The sequence below is a fragment of the Lissotriton vulgaris genome, chromosome 6 (assembly GCF_964263255.1).
Source record: "Lissotriton vulgaris chromosome 6, aLisVul1.2, whole genome shotgun sequence".
In the NCBI taxonomy this organism is placed as follows: Eukaryota; Metazoa; Chordata; class Amphibia; order Caudata; family Salamandridae; genus Lissotriton; species Lissotriton vulgaris.
In genome coordinates, this window is record NC_141694.1 from 928,699,823 (window position 1) to 928,712,267 (window position 12,445).

A 12,445-nucleotide genomic window follows, 5' to 3' on the forward strand; every position below is an offset into this window, starting at 1 on the left:
GCCCACGTCCCCAGCACACGCCCACAGCACACAATATGAGACAAGGCATGAAGGGCGGAACGTACCACACGCCCTCAGCATTTGTCACGCCCCCAGCACACGCCCACAGCACAACGCAGACACGCCCACAAGGGACTACTTTGCTGGCATGGTTCTTTTACCTTTTAAATGTATATGGTGGGCGTCTGCATAGCCTATGTCCTTCTGCTGCAACTGCCCTTTCCAACGCTGTATTGGGTGTTGTGATTGGTGCTGTTGTTCCTGAGATTACCCGCCTCAAAGGTTTTGGCTCTCTCTTTATTATATTAGAACAGATAACAAGAGCCATACAAAATGTATCCCACTGGTCTTTTCTCTCATGGAATGTGCTTACCATATGTGTTCCACTAATCGACCATACATACAGAAACACAACCTGTTCAGGGAATGTCAGTGGATGGGCAAGGGTGTTACATTGAATTGAAACTTAACATGAATGATGCCAGCAAGCCCCATCACCTCTGACACAGAAAAGGGAGAAAAGTAGGAGTCACAGTTTCAAATGCAACCAAGATACTTAGGGTAGGGGTACGCACCAGTATACTGTGCAAGTAATATTCTAATCTCAACGGTCCTACATTATAGAAATCTGGTTATAGAGGGCATCAATCCAATCAACATTAAAGCATGAGCTCTTGGCCACTTGTATCCATATTAGGGTGCATTCACTTGGAACAGCATTGATACAGAGGTAGCCATGACATGGAGGATTGCCATAGAGGCACCACTGCTATGCCATGGAAGCACCACAGGTACAGAGCCTCCTGTTAGACAGCTATGTATATATGAACTGACTGGTAGCAGCAGGCATCGTGGGAGGGCCCAGGATGCCTTCTGTGTCCTGGTGCCCATCCTGAGCCCTGAGTGCTCACGCAGACAACTATTCAGCTCTTGGGCTGACTCCTAGCAGGGATGATAACAGCCAAAGAGTTATGGAACTATGAAATTGCTGCTGGCAAAGGTATGGTGACATGTGGCAATCTGCACATCCTCCAGTTATCTATGACAAATTTCTGAATTGATATGGAATATTGGGTGCAAAAACCATGTGTAGCCCACTTAAGAAATCTACTCTCCCATGGACATTTGTAGTGTGATAAAAAATGATGGGATATATATTTCTATGACATTATTTGTTTGTTTGGTTTCCTGTGGGGATCGCATACATTGTCTTAATAGTAGAAAAATCAATAATATAACTCTTTAAGCATCAGTATGGTCACCTGAAAGCACTTGAAGGGGTCAGAAGGCGACCAAAGGGAGACCAAGAAAGAGGAAAGGATGGGACAAATTAGAACAAATAAGGAAGAAGCATCAAGAGTGGAATGGAGTGGTCTTCCTTATGACAGAAGAAATAGTGCTCCACGGATAGTCAGCCCCAGGTGACTAACCAACAGGTCGGGAGGCAAGGAAAAAAAATAATGCTGGTAAACAGAAAAGGACAGAAGGAAAGATAAGAGGGAAAGAAGTAGATGTGAAGAGTGATAGTGAGTAACTGGAGTAACAGAGTTAGAAATAAAAGCACTAGTCAAGAGAAAATAGGGAATTCAGAGAGCGCCCCTGAGAGCCAGGAGACCGACGATCTGTTCCACAATGTCAATGGTGGGACTCAACATTCCCCTGTGACGTACGGTTTGCTGTGTGACTGCAGCTGAAAAGGACACGTAGGTAGAGAGGAGGAACAGGGCTGCTGGGGGGACACAGACCATTGGGTTAGAGGAATCATGTATTTCACAATGCTTTAGGATGGTTAAAGGGAGAATGTTCTGTTAGACGGCAGGCAGTGCTTGAAATGAAAAATAAGTCCAGGTGTTTACTGTCAGAGTACCTGTTTCCATATGAGAATAGATAGTCCTATATCTCTATAAGGTAAGTGAGGCTAGGATTCGATTTCCATGGCCAATTTATTGTCTATACTTTCCTGCTTCCTGCTACACAGTACATCGCAGCATGTCTGCAACAATACTCAATTGTGTCTTATTTAGTCCCAACTCTCCTGTTAAAAGCAAGTTTTATGCATATATCATTACTTCTGCAAGGACTTTGATATGCCACTACATATCCTTCCCCGAAAGAGCCTTACTTCATGATTTGTTTGCCTTGTTCAAGAATGATGATGAAACACACTTGTCGTGCCATAATTAAAACGGGTATACATTTCACAAGCTTGAGTTGTAAATAAGTTATTCTTGACAAACTGCCAGCAGGTATTGCCACATTGGGGTAATATTTGATATTCGCCAGCTACTAGTGTGCTTGGGTCAGTTTCAAGTTTGTGAATCTGTATTTTCTTTAAGGGCACTATACTGACACTTTGTGCTTGGTTTATTTGCGTTGTGTTGTTTACCGCAAACATCTATTTAAACTTGGACGAATTCAGGCTTTTCAAGTGCCTAAAAACATCAAAATAAAAATTATTTGACGAGAGCTAAAACCTGTGGTTACCATGTAGTACAACAGAGTACAGAGTCGGCATTGAATGTTAAATAAGATCTATACACTGAACATCCTTCCCATAACAGCAAGTGAGTTAAATTATTTACTTCATTCCGCAATTTAAAGGTGCTGTATGGTGTTAAATATAGTATGAACAGAACTTAACTAACGAAGTATGCCTAAGCAGCACAGCAATTGCCTAAAATATCTGGGGTAGTGGGAGTTAGCACTGATATCTTGAGGAAGATATTGTAAACTCTATTCAACTGGGCCACCTCGGTTTAGGCGACCCCGTTTGCCACTTACTGTCACAGAAACAGATCCTCTTCCTGCCAGGTATTTTAGCCCACAGTATTAAAACACAACACTTCATACTAACAGGAGAGTTCTCACGAGTAATTATAACTCAGGGGCAGATTTATGTTAACTGGCGCATCCCTGGGGATACGCAAGTTAATGTGTGGCACAGTGCGCCACAGCTCCGCCACCCATGGTGCGCTGCATTTATAATGCGGCGCACCATGGTGCAAAAACGGCACAGATGCGTGACGCATCTGTGCCGGAAAGGTGGCGCATTGCTGGAGTTGCGTCGCAAGCGCGACGCAGCTCCAGCAAGGCTCGGGGTGCCCCATCTTCACAATGCTGCATCAAGACCTACGCCTGCTTCATGCAGGAGTAGGGTTTTGACGCAGCATTGGCCTGAAAGTGACTGAGTGAAATCTCATAGATTTCACTCAGCCACTTTCAGGAGGCGTTCCTGCGCAGGAACGCCCCCCCTGCGCAGGAACGCCTCCTTATGGCGCAGGACTTTACAACGTGACGCATCTCCTAGATGCGTCACGTTGTAAATAGGGCGCATTGTTTGCGCCGCCGTTGCGTCAAATAAAGTGACGCAATTGCGGCGCAAAGAGGCGCAAGGGCATCATAAATCTGCCCCTCAATGTTTTAAGATGGCTATGCCCCCACCCATTCAAAATCTTAGCTTTCCATACAACACCTTCACGGCCCCAGCCACCCTCAAGCATGGATCTAGTCGTGCGCCTGGTTGACAATATGTAATTCGCAAACGAACACCTATAAATTGATTGTAGGCGAGAGACTGTAAAAACGTGAATGCTTCTGAAGGCGAGGCTGACAAATTAAATGTTTCTGCTGGTACTATTTTCCCCCAGACAATACGAATCACGTTTCCTTCAAGGCAGAACTCTCAACCATGTCACTGAAAGTTATAGAGCTGATAACATAAAAGGGAGCACTCCCACTTTAGAAGGGTTGCAGTATTTTAAAGTCCCTGCCGGTACAACTATTAAAGACCCTGCTGTTTGCGTTATGACCGCCAGGCCTCTGAGCTCTCGCACTTAACGAGTCACCATAGAGGAATAAGGAAGTCTCAGATGTAAAGAAACAGAAGAAGGGAAAAAAGCACTTCAGATCGAACGGCATGTCCAAGAAACATGAACCGGAGACTTTGTACTACGATCTTGGGTTTCCAAGCCTATTCTGAACATGCTATGTCAGCATGTCAATTGTGAAACGGAGTACGCGGAAGTTTGCTGTGCGAGCTAATTTTGAATTCAAGTTTAACATAAAATAACAAATTTCTACTTGTTCATTTAAAATAAAATATTTTTGTTCAGTTGCCCTTGTCGGAAAAAAAAGGAGTAGAAAATGTGAGTTCGTACTTAATCCTCCTTGTACTTATATCTAAATAGTTATTTTCAAAATGGCCGCCAAAAATATAATCATTAGTGGAGAAGACATAAACATTTAGAAGCCACAGTCTGCTCTCGCTGTCTATGGCCGGAGCATTGAAATCATGCTTTTCAGCTGGAGGTGTGTGGGCATCTTTAGCCTGTAGGCTCCCTGTTCTCACTGACCTGTGACTCTAGCTGCGGTGACTCGCTGAATGACTGCCCTCATGCTGTGCGTGCGGTCACAGCTGGTGCGATAATAGCGAAGGCTGCGGTAGAGCTGGTAGATCTGCGCTTCCTGCACTGTCGCTCTGGAGTGTAGCGCGCAAAGCACCGGTGACGCCTCCTAGCGGAGGAAGTCCACATCAGAGCAGCTTAGAAGTACCGCCCGTGCACGCCTTGTGAACCTAAACCATCCACGTGCTGCAGAACAACTTTCTAGCTCGGGCAGTTTCAATAGTTGACGTTTCCTGCCTCTTAGGATCTGTAAACACCGTCCCCAATTAAAAATATTTACACCCGTTTGCTTCCTTTACTCTTATTATTTATTACTCTACCCAGGATTTTTTAATTACCTTGTTTTTACTGACGTTCTGATTCAAATATACCCACGTAAGGGTTGTCCTTATTGATTTATCTTATTTAATGCGATTTTATATAGCGCGAACTTTACCCGAAGGTGTCAGAGCGCTTTACAAAAGGACCAGTTACATTACATATGTACTTCAGAGTACACAAGTTACATAAAAAAATCCATAGTAAAAAGACAAAAATTCACATAAGAATAGTAGTCAGGCCCGGACTGGCAGTTGCGGGCACCGGGCAATCCCCCGGTGCGCTGCACGGGTGGGGGCCGTTTTTGTTACAGGGTCGTTTTTGCAGCATAGCTGCAAAATCGTCCCTGTAACAAAATCGGCCGAAAACCGGCCCCGGCAAAGAGCTCCAACCTCCCCTCCAGGGGGCCGGCCGAGCACTTTGCCAGGGCCGGTTTTGGTTCTCAGTACGGCCCTGATAGTAGTAAGTACATAGGTCTACTACAGATACTAGTGTTTAGAGTTACCAATGGGTCCCAGGGGAACTTGGCACGAGCCGGTGTTCCCCTGGGGTATTTTGCCCAATTGATTATCCTCACGAGACCTGATTGGAGGTTTGGGTGGGTGGGAGGGGCTGTCCAGGCGCGGGGAGGGAGAGGGAGGGCGACGTCACTCGATGCGTGTGAAGGAGCGGTGGCGTTGTGTTTTTGACAGTCAGCTGAGGTGAATTCCTGTCAGCTTTTCGTTATTTACATTCCGCAGCTGTTTTTCTTTGACGGCATTTTGGTTATTCGAGCCATGTCAGTGGAAGATATTGCCAGAGAAGCCACAAGAGCCCTTGTGGCTGTTGTGCGTACCGATTTATTACGGCCAGGTGCTGTGGTTGAGACTCCTGTAGAAGTGAAGCGTCCTCGTCGCTTAGCAGCCGAAGGAGTGGGTCGAGCTGTTGCTGCTTGCAGGTCTGTAGCAGGTAGTTCCACAGAGTCTTTGTGTGTGGAGACTGTGCCAGCTGCGCGACCGAGAAGAGCGAGATCTTCGGCCAGGAGTAGCCGAGGGAAGAAACCCCTACCCCCGCGTTCTGCCTCAACTCCATGTGTCGTGAGGGGGAGTCGGCTAGTCTTTGCACCCCAAGCCAGGAAACGGGCAGGAAGGCGAGGAGGTAGAGCCAGCCTGGCTCTGGACATTAGAGTGCGTCATATACAGTTAGGTGAAGAGGCTCATTTCAGTGAGAACAGTTCTGGAGTTGACACAACGTCTCAGGCGCCAGCTGTGTCGGTTCTGCGGTTGGAAACTGCAGTCTCAAGAGGAATATCCCAACCGTCATACGCTGTGCCTAATGTAGGCGGTAGAGTTGACATTGCACCACAGATTTCTTTCATGGGTCAGAAGACTACTGTAGTAGACTATTCCAGTGACAGTGAAGAGGAAGATTTTGGTCAATTTGAGGTGGTTGAGTGTGAAGGCGCCATGGGTGGAGAATTGGCGTCATCTGCGTGCGTTCTCAGACTGTCAGGAGGTCGTGTTACCTCAGCCTAGAGGCCCCCTGAGGGCTTGGAATGACGCAGTCTTTGGTTCTGAGGAGCCCCATTCCTCTGGTGTTTCGTATGACTTTCAAATGGTTGAGGGTGTTTTGTGGGAGCAGCAAACTGGGGAAAATCATGGTGGGGAAGGGGGTCATTTTGGGAGTGGGGTTGGCAGCAATGTTAGCGAAAGTTTTGAGTTGTTTCCGGAATCTAGGCCCCCACCTCGTCACCCACGGGTGGATTTTGATTCTGGTTTTGGTCCACAGCAAGGTCAATGGGTTTGGGTGAACCATGCTGATATGCGCCAGAAACATGGTTCTGGTACTCCGTCGGAACAGGTAAAAGGTAGGTATGGTGTGGTTCCTCGCTGGAGCGGCGGGAACTTTGTGGCGGGCTCTGGGCCCATGTCTGAGGTACGGAGTTCTTTTCCTGTCACAGCGCAGGGTAGTGCAGCGTTGGGGGCGGGGCGTGTTTCTCGAAGCGGATCTGGTGCGGATTCTGGGCCAGCGGCCAGGCGCTTTCAACGGAGGCCTGTGTCTGAGGTAACATATCATGATGTCGACATTGGTGCTGGCTCTATGCCAGGCACGAGTTTTGGAGGTTCTGAGCTTCGAAATGTGCATGATGATGAATATGATGATTTTGATAAAGAAAATGAAATTTATCCAAGAGATTGGATGTTGTCTGAGGTGGCGGCTGGTTCGGGCGGCCAGGTGTCGGGAGGGGTGGGGTATGGGCATCTCACCTCTGCTAGTGTATTTCAGAGATCTGGAGCGGTTCTCTCCTCAGAGAGTATGAAACGCGGCGGACATCATCAGCATGATGGTCTGAAGGAATTTCATCAAAGGGCTTCACAGCTACCAGCAGGTAAGGCAGACTGGTGGGCTGCGTGGACACGGCCTTTAGCAGGCGGCTCAGGTGTTGGACCTGGGGAGGGTGGAAATGAGGTGTTGGCAAAAGGTCAAGAGTTGGTGTCTGGGGAGCGGGACACGCCGCAGTCAACTGCGGGGTCTGGGGGTCAGAAGGATGGGGCGGGAGGGGCGAGCCCGGTGTCCTCAGTAAGCAGCTCTTTACACAGTGAGAATCCAGGGATTGGCCGTACAAAATTGCCTTATATGGGGGTGGCTATGCCATTAGGCACTCATTTGTCACAGAGAACGAGGCAAAGGATTTGGAGCCACGATTATGTGGCTATTTTTCGCCTTTTACATAGAGACCTTCAGGCCAGAGAAGGTTCTAAGGAGGAGGAGCTGGAATTGTCCCGTCGCCCCAAAGTGCCAAAAACAATAGAGAATTGGACGGCTGCTTTCATTATTTATGCCAGTGTTTATTGTGAGCGTTATCCTGAAAGGGCAGTTTCACTTTTTAAATATATAGATATCATCAGAAGAGCACATTTACAGGCAGGGGGATATGCTTGGTTGAATTATGATTAGGGCTCCCGGTTTTCCGTTTTTACGGATTTTTACACATAAATACAGACGGAAATCTATATTTCCTTTGTCTGTATTTATATGTAGAAACGATAAAATACTAGAAAATGTACCCGCGCTGGAATCCAGAGTTTTCGCCATGCCCCCTTCCTGTTGCTTGAAATTCCTTCCTGGGCGCACACACACACACAGCTGCACGAGTACTTCACAGGTCTTTTCAAGACCATTTACTTGTTAATGATGCTTTATTGTTCTGTCACCCCATGCCGTAGCCTCTCCCAACGCCCCTGACTCCCAGTCCCAGGCCCCATACAGTGCACGTTTTAAGCACTTAATTTCACAGTGCTGCAGCAGCGCATCCTAGCACACGGCTTAAAACAAATTAATGTCTTATTCGCTGTACAAGAAATAAAGTATGTTGGTCATTTAGAAAGGAAACCTAGCAACTCACTCAATTTGCGAGACGAAGGCAAGTGCTGAATTCCTGTGCATGCCTCATTCCCTGAACATAACTTGCGCATTGGCACAACTGTACATGCTTGACTGTCCCCCCCCCAACTGGAACTCCTGAATGGGGAAGCATATGTGGCAACAAGCACCCCTCAGCGGTCCTTACAGCAAGTCCCCACTTTGTAAGTGACCGTATCAAAGCTTTTTATTTTTGTCACAAATGTACACATAGCCAGCCTTGCACATTCCTTTAATTTTACCTCCGTCCTCTGGGTAGTGTTACCAACAGTAAAACATTACGGATGGTGTAGATATAAAAGATGGATAAGGTAGTGTGCGTCAGAGGCAGAGGAAGCCTCCTTCTGTTATGACTAAAACACGGAGCACTGCGTGGGGGTGAGGGGGGTAATTCTTAATTACAAAACGTCCGTCTCTGACCTATGTTAAGCCTTAGTGCAGAAGTACTTCAACTGTGAAGCATAAGAGAAACAAGAGGCAACTTAGAAATAATAACTGTTTTTCCTGCCACACAAACAACCTTAGTATTGCCATTTCACTTTAGAAAGAAGGGTTACTATTACCAAATGTAGAAGTAAGACATTTATCGACCAGGGAAGAGTGAATTGCAGAGTGGACCATGCAAGGTTTCAAATTCCCAAGTGCTTAAAAGAGAAACATGTCCAGTTAATCGTTGCTACAAAATAGTTCTATATCGACTCGGTGCATGTTGGTTCCCACTTACACTGTTTTAGTGCTTAGATATGTATATATTTAGGGCGAAAAAGGTTCGTATATTTTACAAAATACTGGCTTCTTGTTTGATACAGTGGTTTAACCCACTGCAACAATTCAGGGGCACTGGAAAGGAGAACAACTAAACGAGGAAGGGGACAGCTTTTGCATTTTATGACATTACACCAAATTCCCCCTTCAGAAAAGGCAGCACTATGCATCAAGCACCTGGCTTCAAAGCACACGTTGTGATGCCTCCGATTCCCTGCACCTCAGCCAGGCTTCACTAAGAAGATGCAACCAGAATAAATTGTTTGCAACTTGACAACAAGAGTTTCCATGCTGCAAATAGTGAGTAGAAGTAAATTGCAAATAGCTGGGGGAGACACTTTAATAAGAGTACCTGAGAAAGGCGGTGGGGAAAAACAAGCACCTAGCTGTCAGGAAGGCTCAGCAAACTAAAGACTCACCGCTCACAAATGTGGTGCCTTATGAGTCAAGAGTTTGAATTCGCCCTAAAAGCCAGATTCATCCATCCGGTTATGTTAAATTTACAGCACTTAAAAACGGCATGCTACATTTGGCGCTATATCTAACCGAATTGTTACTGTATCGCTGGCTGGGGTACAATCCTTGTCTGTATAATGTGCTAATGAAATACATTATAGCACGCAGTGTGAGGAAGAAGCGCAAGCGGAAGGGGGTCTGTGGTGCATTAGGGTGAGGTCTGACTCCTATTACTGTGCCCTCTCACTGATGGTCCCCATTTACACCGGTGTGAGCTGTGTGATACACTGCATGTCTGGGTACCATGGGGAAAAGAGACACGAAGTGACAGGACAATAAAAGTGCATGTGTACAGCACTGGGGTTTTACTGTGCACACTTTTAATCCATGTTCCATTTAGGGTGCCATCCTTCCAAGAGGAGGGGGCGCAGTTCCTTTGAAGGGGGTAGAGTTAAGTGCCTGTGACAGGTGGCTTTAGATGGAAATACAGAAGCGTAGGCACATGTTTGCTCTTGATAAGTGCTTGTACTCTATCCTAAAGTGTTTTTATAGCAGAACTGAGAAGCACATGTACTCTCCTTTTCAAATTACTCAGTACTGGACCATTTAAAGCACTGCTAAAGCCCCAACAAATCGCTAGTTTAAGTGAGTGCATGTGTGCAATGTCAATTTAAATAAATGTGGAAAAATACTAGCTATAGCATTGCCTTTTACTTGTGGAAAAAATAAATATGGATAAATACAGAAAAAGTGCCCAAAAAATAAATATGGATAAATACAGACGGAAATGGCAAAAAAAGAAATACCATAAAACCGGGAGCCCTGATTATGATGAAGAGTTTCGGGCTAGGGTGAGTCTTTTTCATGATAAGCCGTGGGGAGAGGTGGACCAAGAGTTGTGGTTGCAATGGTTGTCTGGGCACCCGTCTTCTAACACGATACATACGGCCAGTGGTTTACCAATAACTTATCGGCCCTTTCTGCAGCGTCCCGCCACAGTGGGGGCAGGAGGAGTGGGGAGAGGACAATTGCCTACCACGGGAGCGTGTTGGGGTTTCAATCGAGGCTCCTGTGTACGCCAATATTGCAAGTTCAAAAACTAATGCGCACAGTGTGGGGGTAGACATGCCATCTTCCAGTGTTTTCCTAACCAACAACAAGGGGATCATGGGAGGGGACAGAGGGGACGAGGTGCTCTGCCACCACTTATACCAAAAGGCTCCTACCCCAATTAGGCTGCAAGCGATGATGCGGTGCCTGGAGATATACCCGGATAGTGAGGCGGCAGTTAAACTGATTTGGGGTTTTCGGTTAGGCTTTCGTATTGGGTATCAAGGTCCTAGAGTGTTGCGCTGGGCCGATAACCTCAAATCAGCGAAGGAATTGCCTAATGTGGTACGAAGCAAATTGCAGAAAGAGTTGGAATTGGGTAGAATAGTTGGTCCTTTTTCACACTGCCCCTTGCCAAATTTGATGGTATCGCCTCTTGGAGTCATTCAGAAGAAGGCCCAAGGTGAGTTTCGGCTTATTCATCATTTGTCATGGCCGGAAGGGCAGTCAGTAAATGACTTTATATCGTCAGAGGATTCGGCGGTGTCTTATGTATCAGTTGACGACGCTTTACAGATGGTTCGCAAGGCTGGTGCGGGAGCGCAACTAGCAAAATGCGATATTCAGGCAGCCTTTCGTTTGTTACCCATTCATCCCATGGACTTTGAGCTTTTGGGAATGTACTTTGATGATGCATACTATGTGGACCGTGTTCTACCAATGGGATGTTCGATTTCTTGTTCCCTATTCGAAACCTTTAGCAAATTTCTGGAATGGTGTGTTATTAGGCGTTCTGGGCATGCAGCAGTCTGCCACTATTTGGATGATTTTTTGTTTGTTGGTGCGGCTGATACTGGTCATTGCGATAAGGTCTTGTCTTGCTTTCAGGATATGGCAGGTGAGTTTGGAGTGCCGCTGGCAAAAGACAAGACGGAAGGTCCGACGTCGGAATTGGTTTTCTTGGGCATAGAGATCAACACAGCAGAAATGGTGGCTCGTTTGCCCTTGGCCAAGGTGCAAGAGATCAGGTCTTTTCTACAGGAAGTTGTTGGAATGAAGAAATTACAATTACGTCAAGTCCAGAGGCTTCTGGGTTACCTCACTTTCGCATGCAGAGTGGTTAGAGCAGGTAGAACCTTTTGCAGGCGCCTTGGCTTTGCGATGGCGGGGGCTTCTTTGCCCCCATCATCACATAAGAGTGACAAAAAAAATCAAGGAGGATTTGCTTATATGGTTGAGGTTTTTGGATGATTTTAACGGAGTGTCTGTCAATTTTGTGGATGAAGACACGGTCTGGCAAGTTCAACTTTTCTCCGATGCTTCGGGAGCCCAAGGTTTCGGATTGTTCTGGGAGGGACGGTGGTGTGCGGAGCCTTGGCCGGCTCATTGGTTGGAGCAAGGTCGTAGCATCGCCTTCTAAGAATTTTTCCCGCTTTTGGTCGCATTGCAGGTTTGGGGTGAGGAGTTTAAGGATCGCTGTGTGTTGTTTCATGTAGACAACATGGCGGTGGTGAGTTTGGTGAATGGGCAACGGGCAAAAGATGTGAGGGTTCTACAGTTGTTGAGGGCTTTCATGTTGCGAGTCCTTCAGTTGAATATTGTTTTTAAGGCAAAACATATTCCTGGGGTAAACAATTCAATTGCCGACGCTTTATCTCTTTGCAATTGGCAGAGGTTCCGGGAGTTGGCGCCCAGAGCAGACAGAAACAAGACAGCGATCCCTACGCACATCTGGGACCTGGGGGAATGAGGATTGCAGAACTGGTTGAGCAATCTATAGGGGAGTCCACGCGACGGAGTTATCAGCAAGCGTGGTCTGACTTTTTGTGCTATGCTTCGGAGCGGGGGAACGACGGTACAGCAGTGGACAGTGAACAGTTTATGTTGGAGTTTGTATTATATTTAATGGACAAAGGTTTGTCCCATACGACGATTTCAGGCAAACTTGCAGGTATTTCATTTTACAGCCAGTTATTGTTGGGGAAAGTAGAGTTCGGATCGGATTCCTTTTGAGAAAATGTTGAAAGGTTTTGGAAAACGTAAGTTGCATG

At 46.5% G+C, this 12,445-nt stretch overlaps 1 protein-coding gene across 2 annotated transcripts in view; it reads right to left on the reverse strand.

The window, feature by feature from the left end:
* The window catches only part of DTD1 (D-aminoacyl-tRNA deacylase 1), a 711,214-nt gene extending 706,603 nt beyond the window's left edge, over nucleotides 1-4,611 (reverse strand). Inside the window, exon 1 of one of the 2 annotated variants that reach the window (XM_086926909.1) lies at nucleotides 4,353-4,611. In XM_086926909.1, the coding sequence (XP_086783035.1) occupies nucleotides 4,353-4,395 (43 nt within the window). In that variant the 5' untranslated portion in view covers nucleotides 4,396-4,611. The remainder of the gene's footprint in view (nucleotides 1-4,352) is intronic. The other variant, XM_086926910.1, reaches the window with a different exon arrangement.
* Between the last annotated feature and the right edge of the window lie 7,834 nt (nucleotides 4,612-12,445).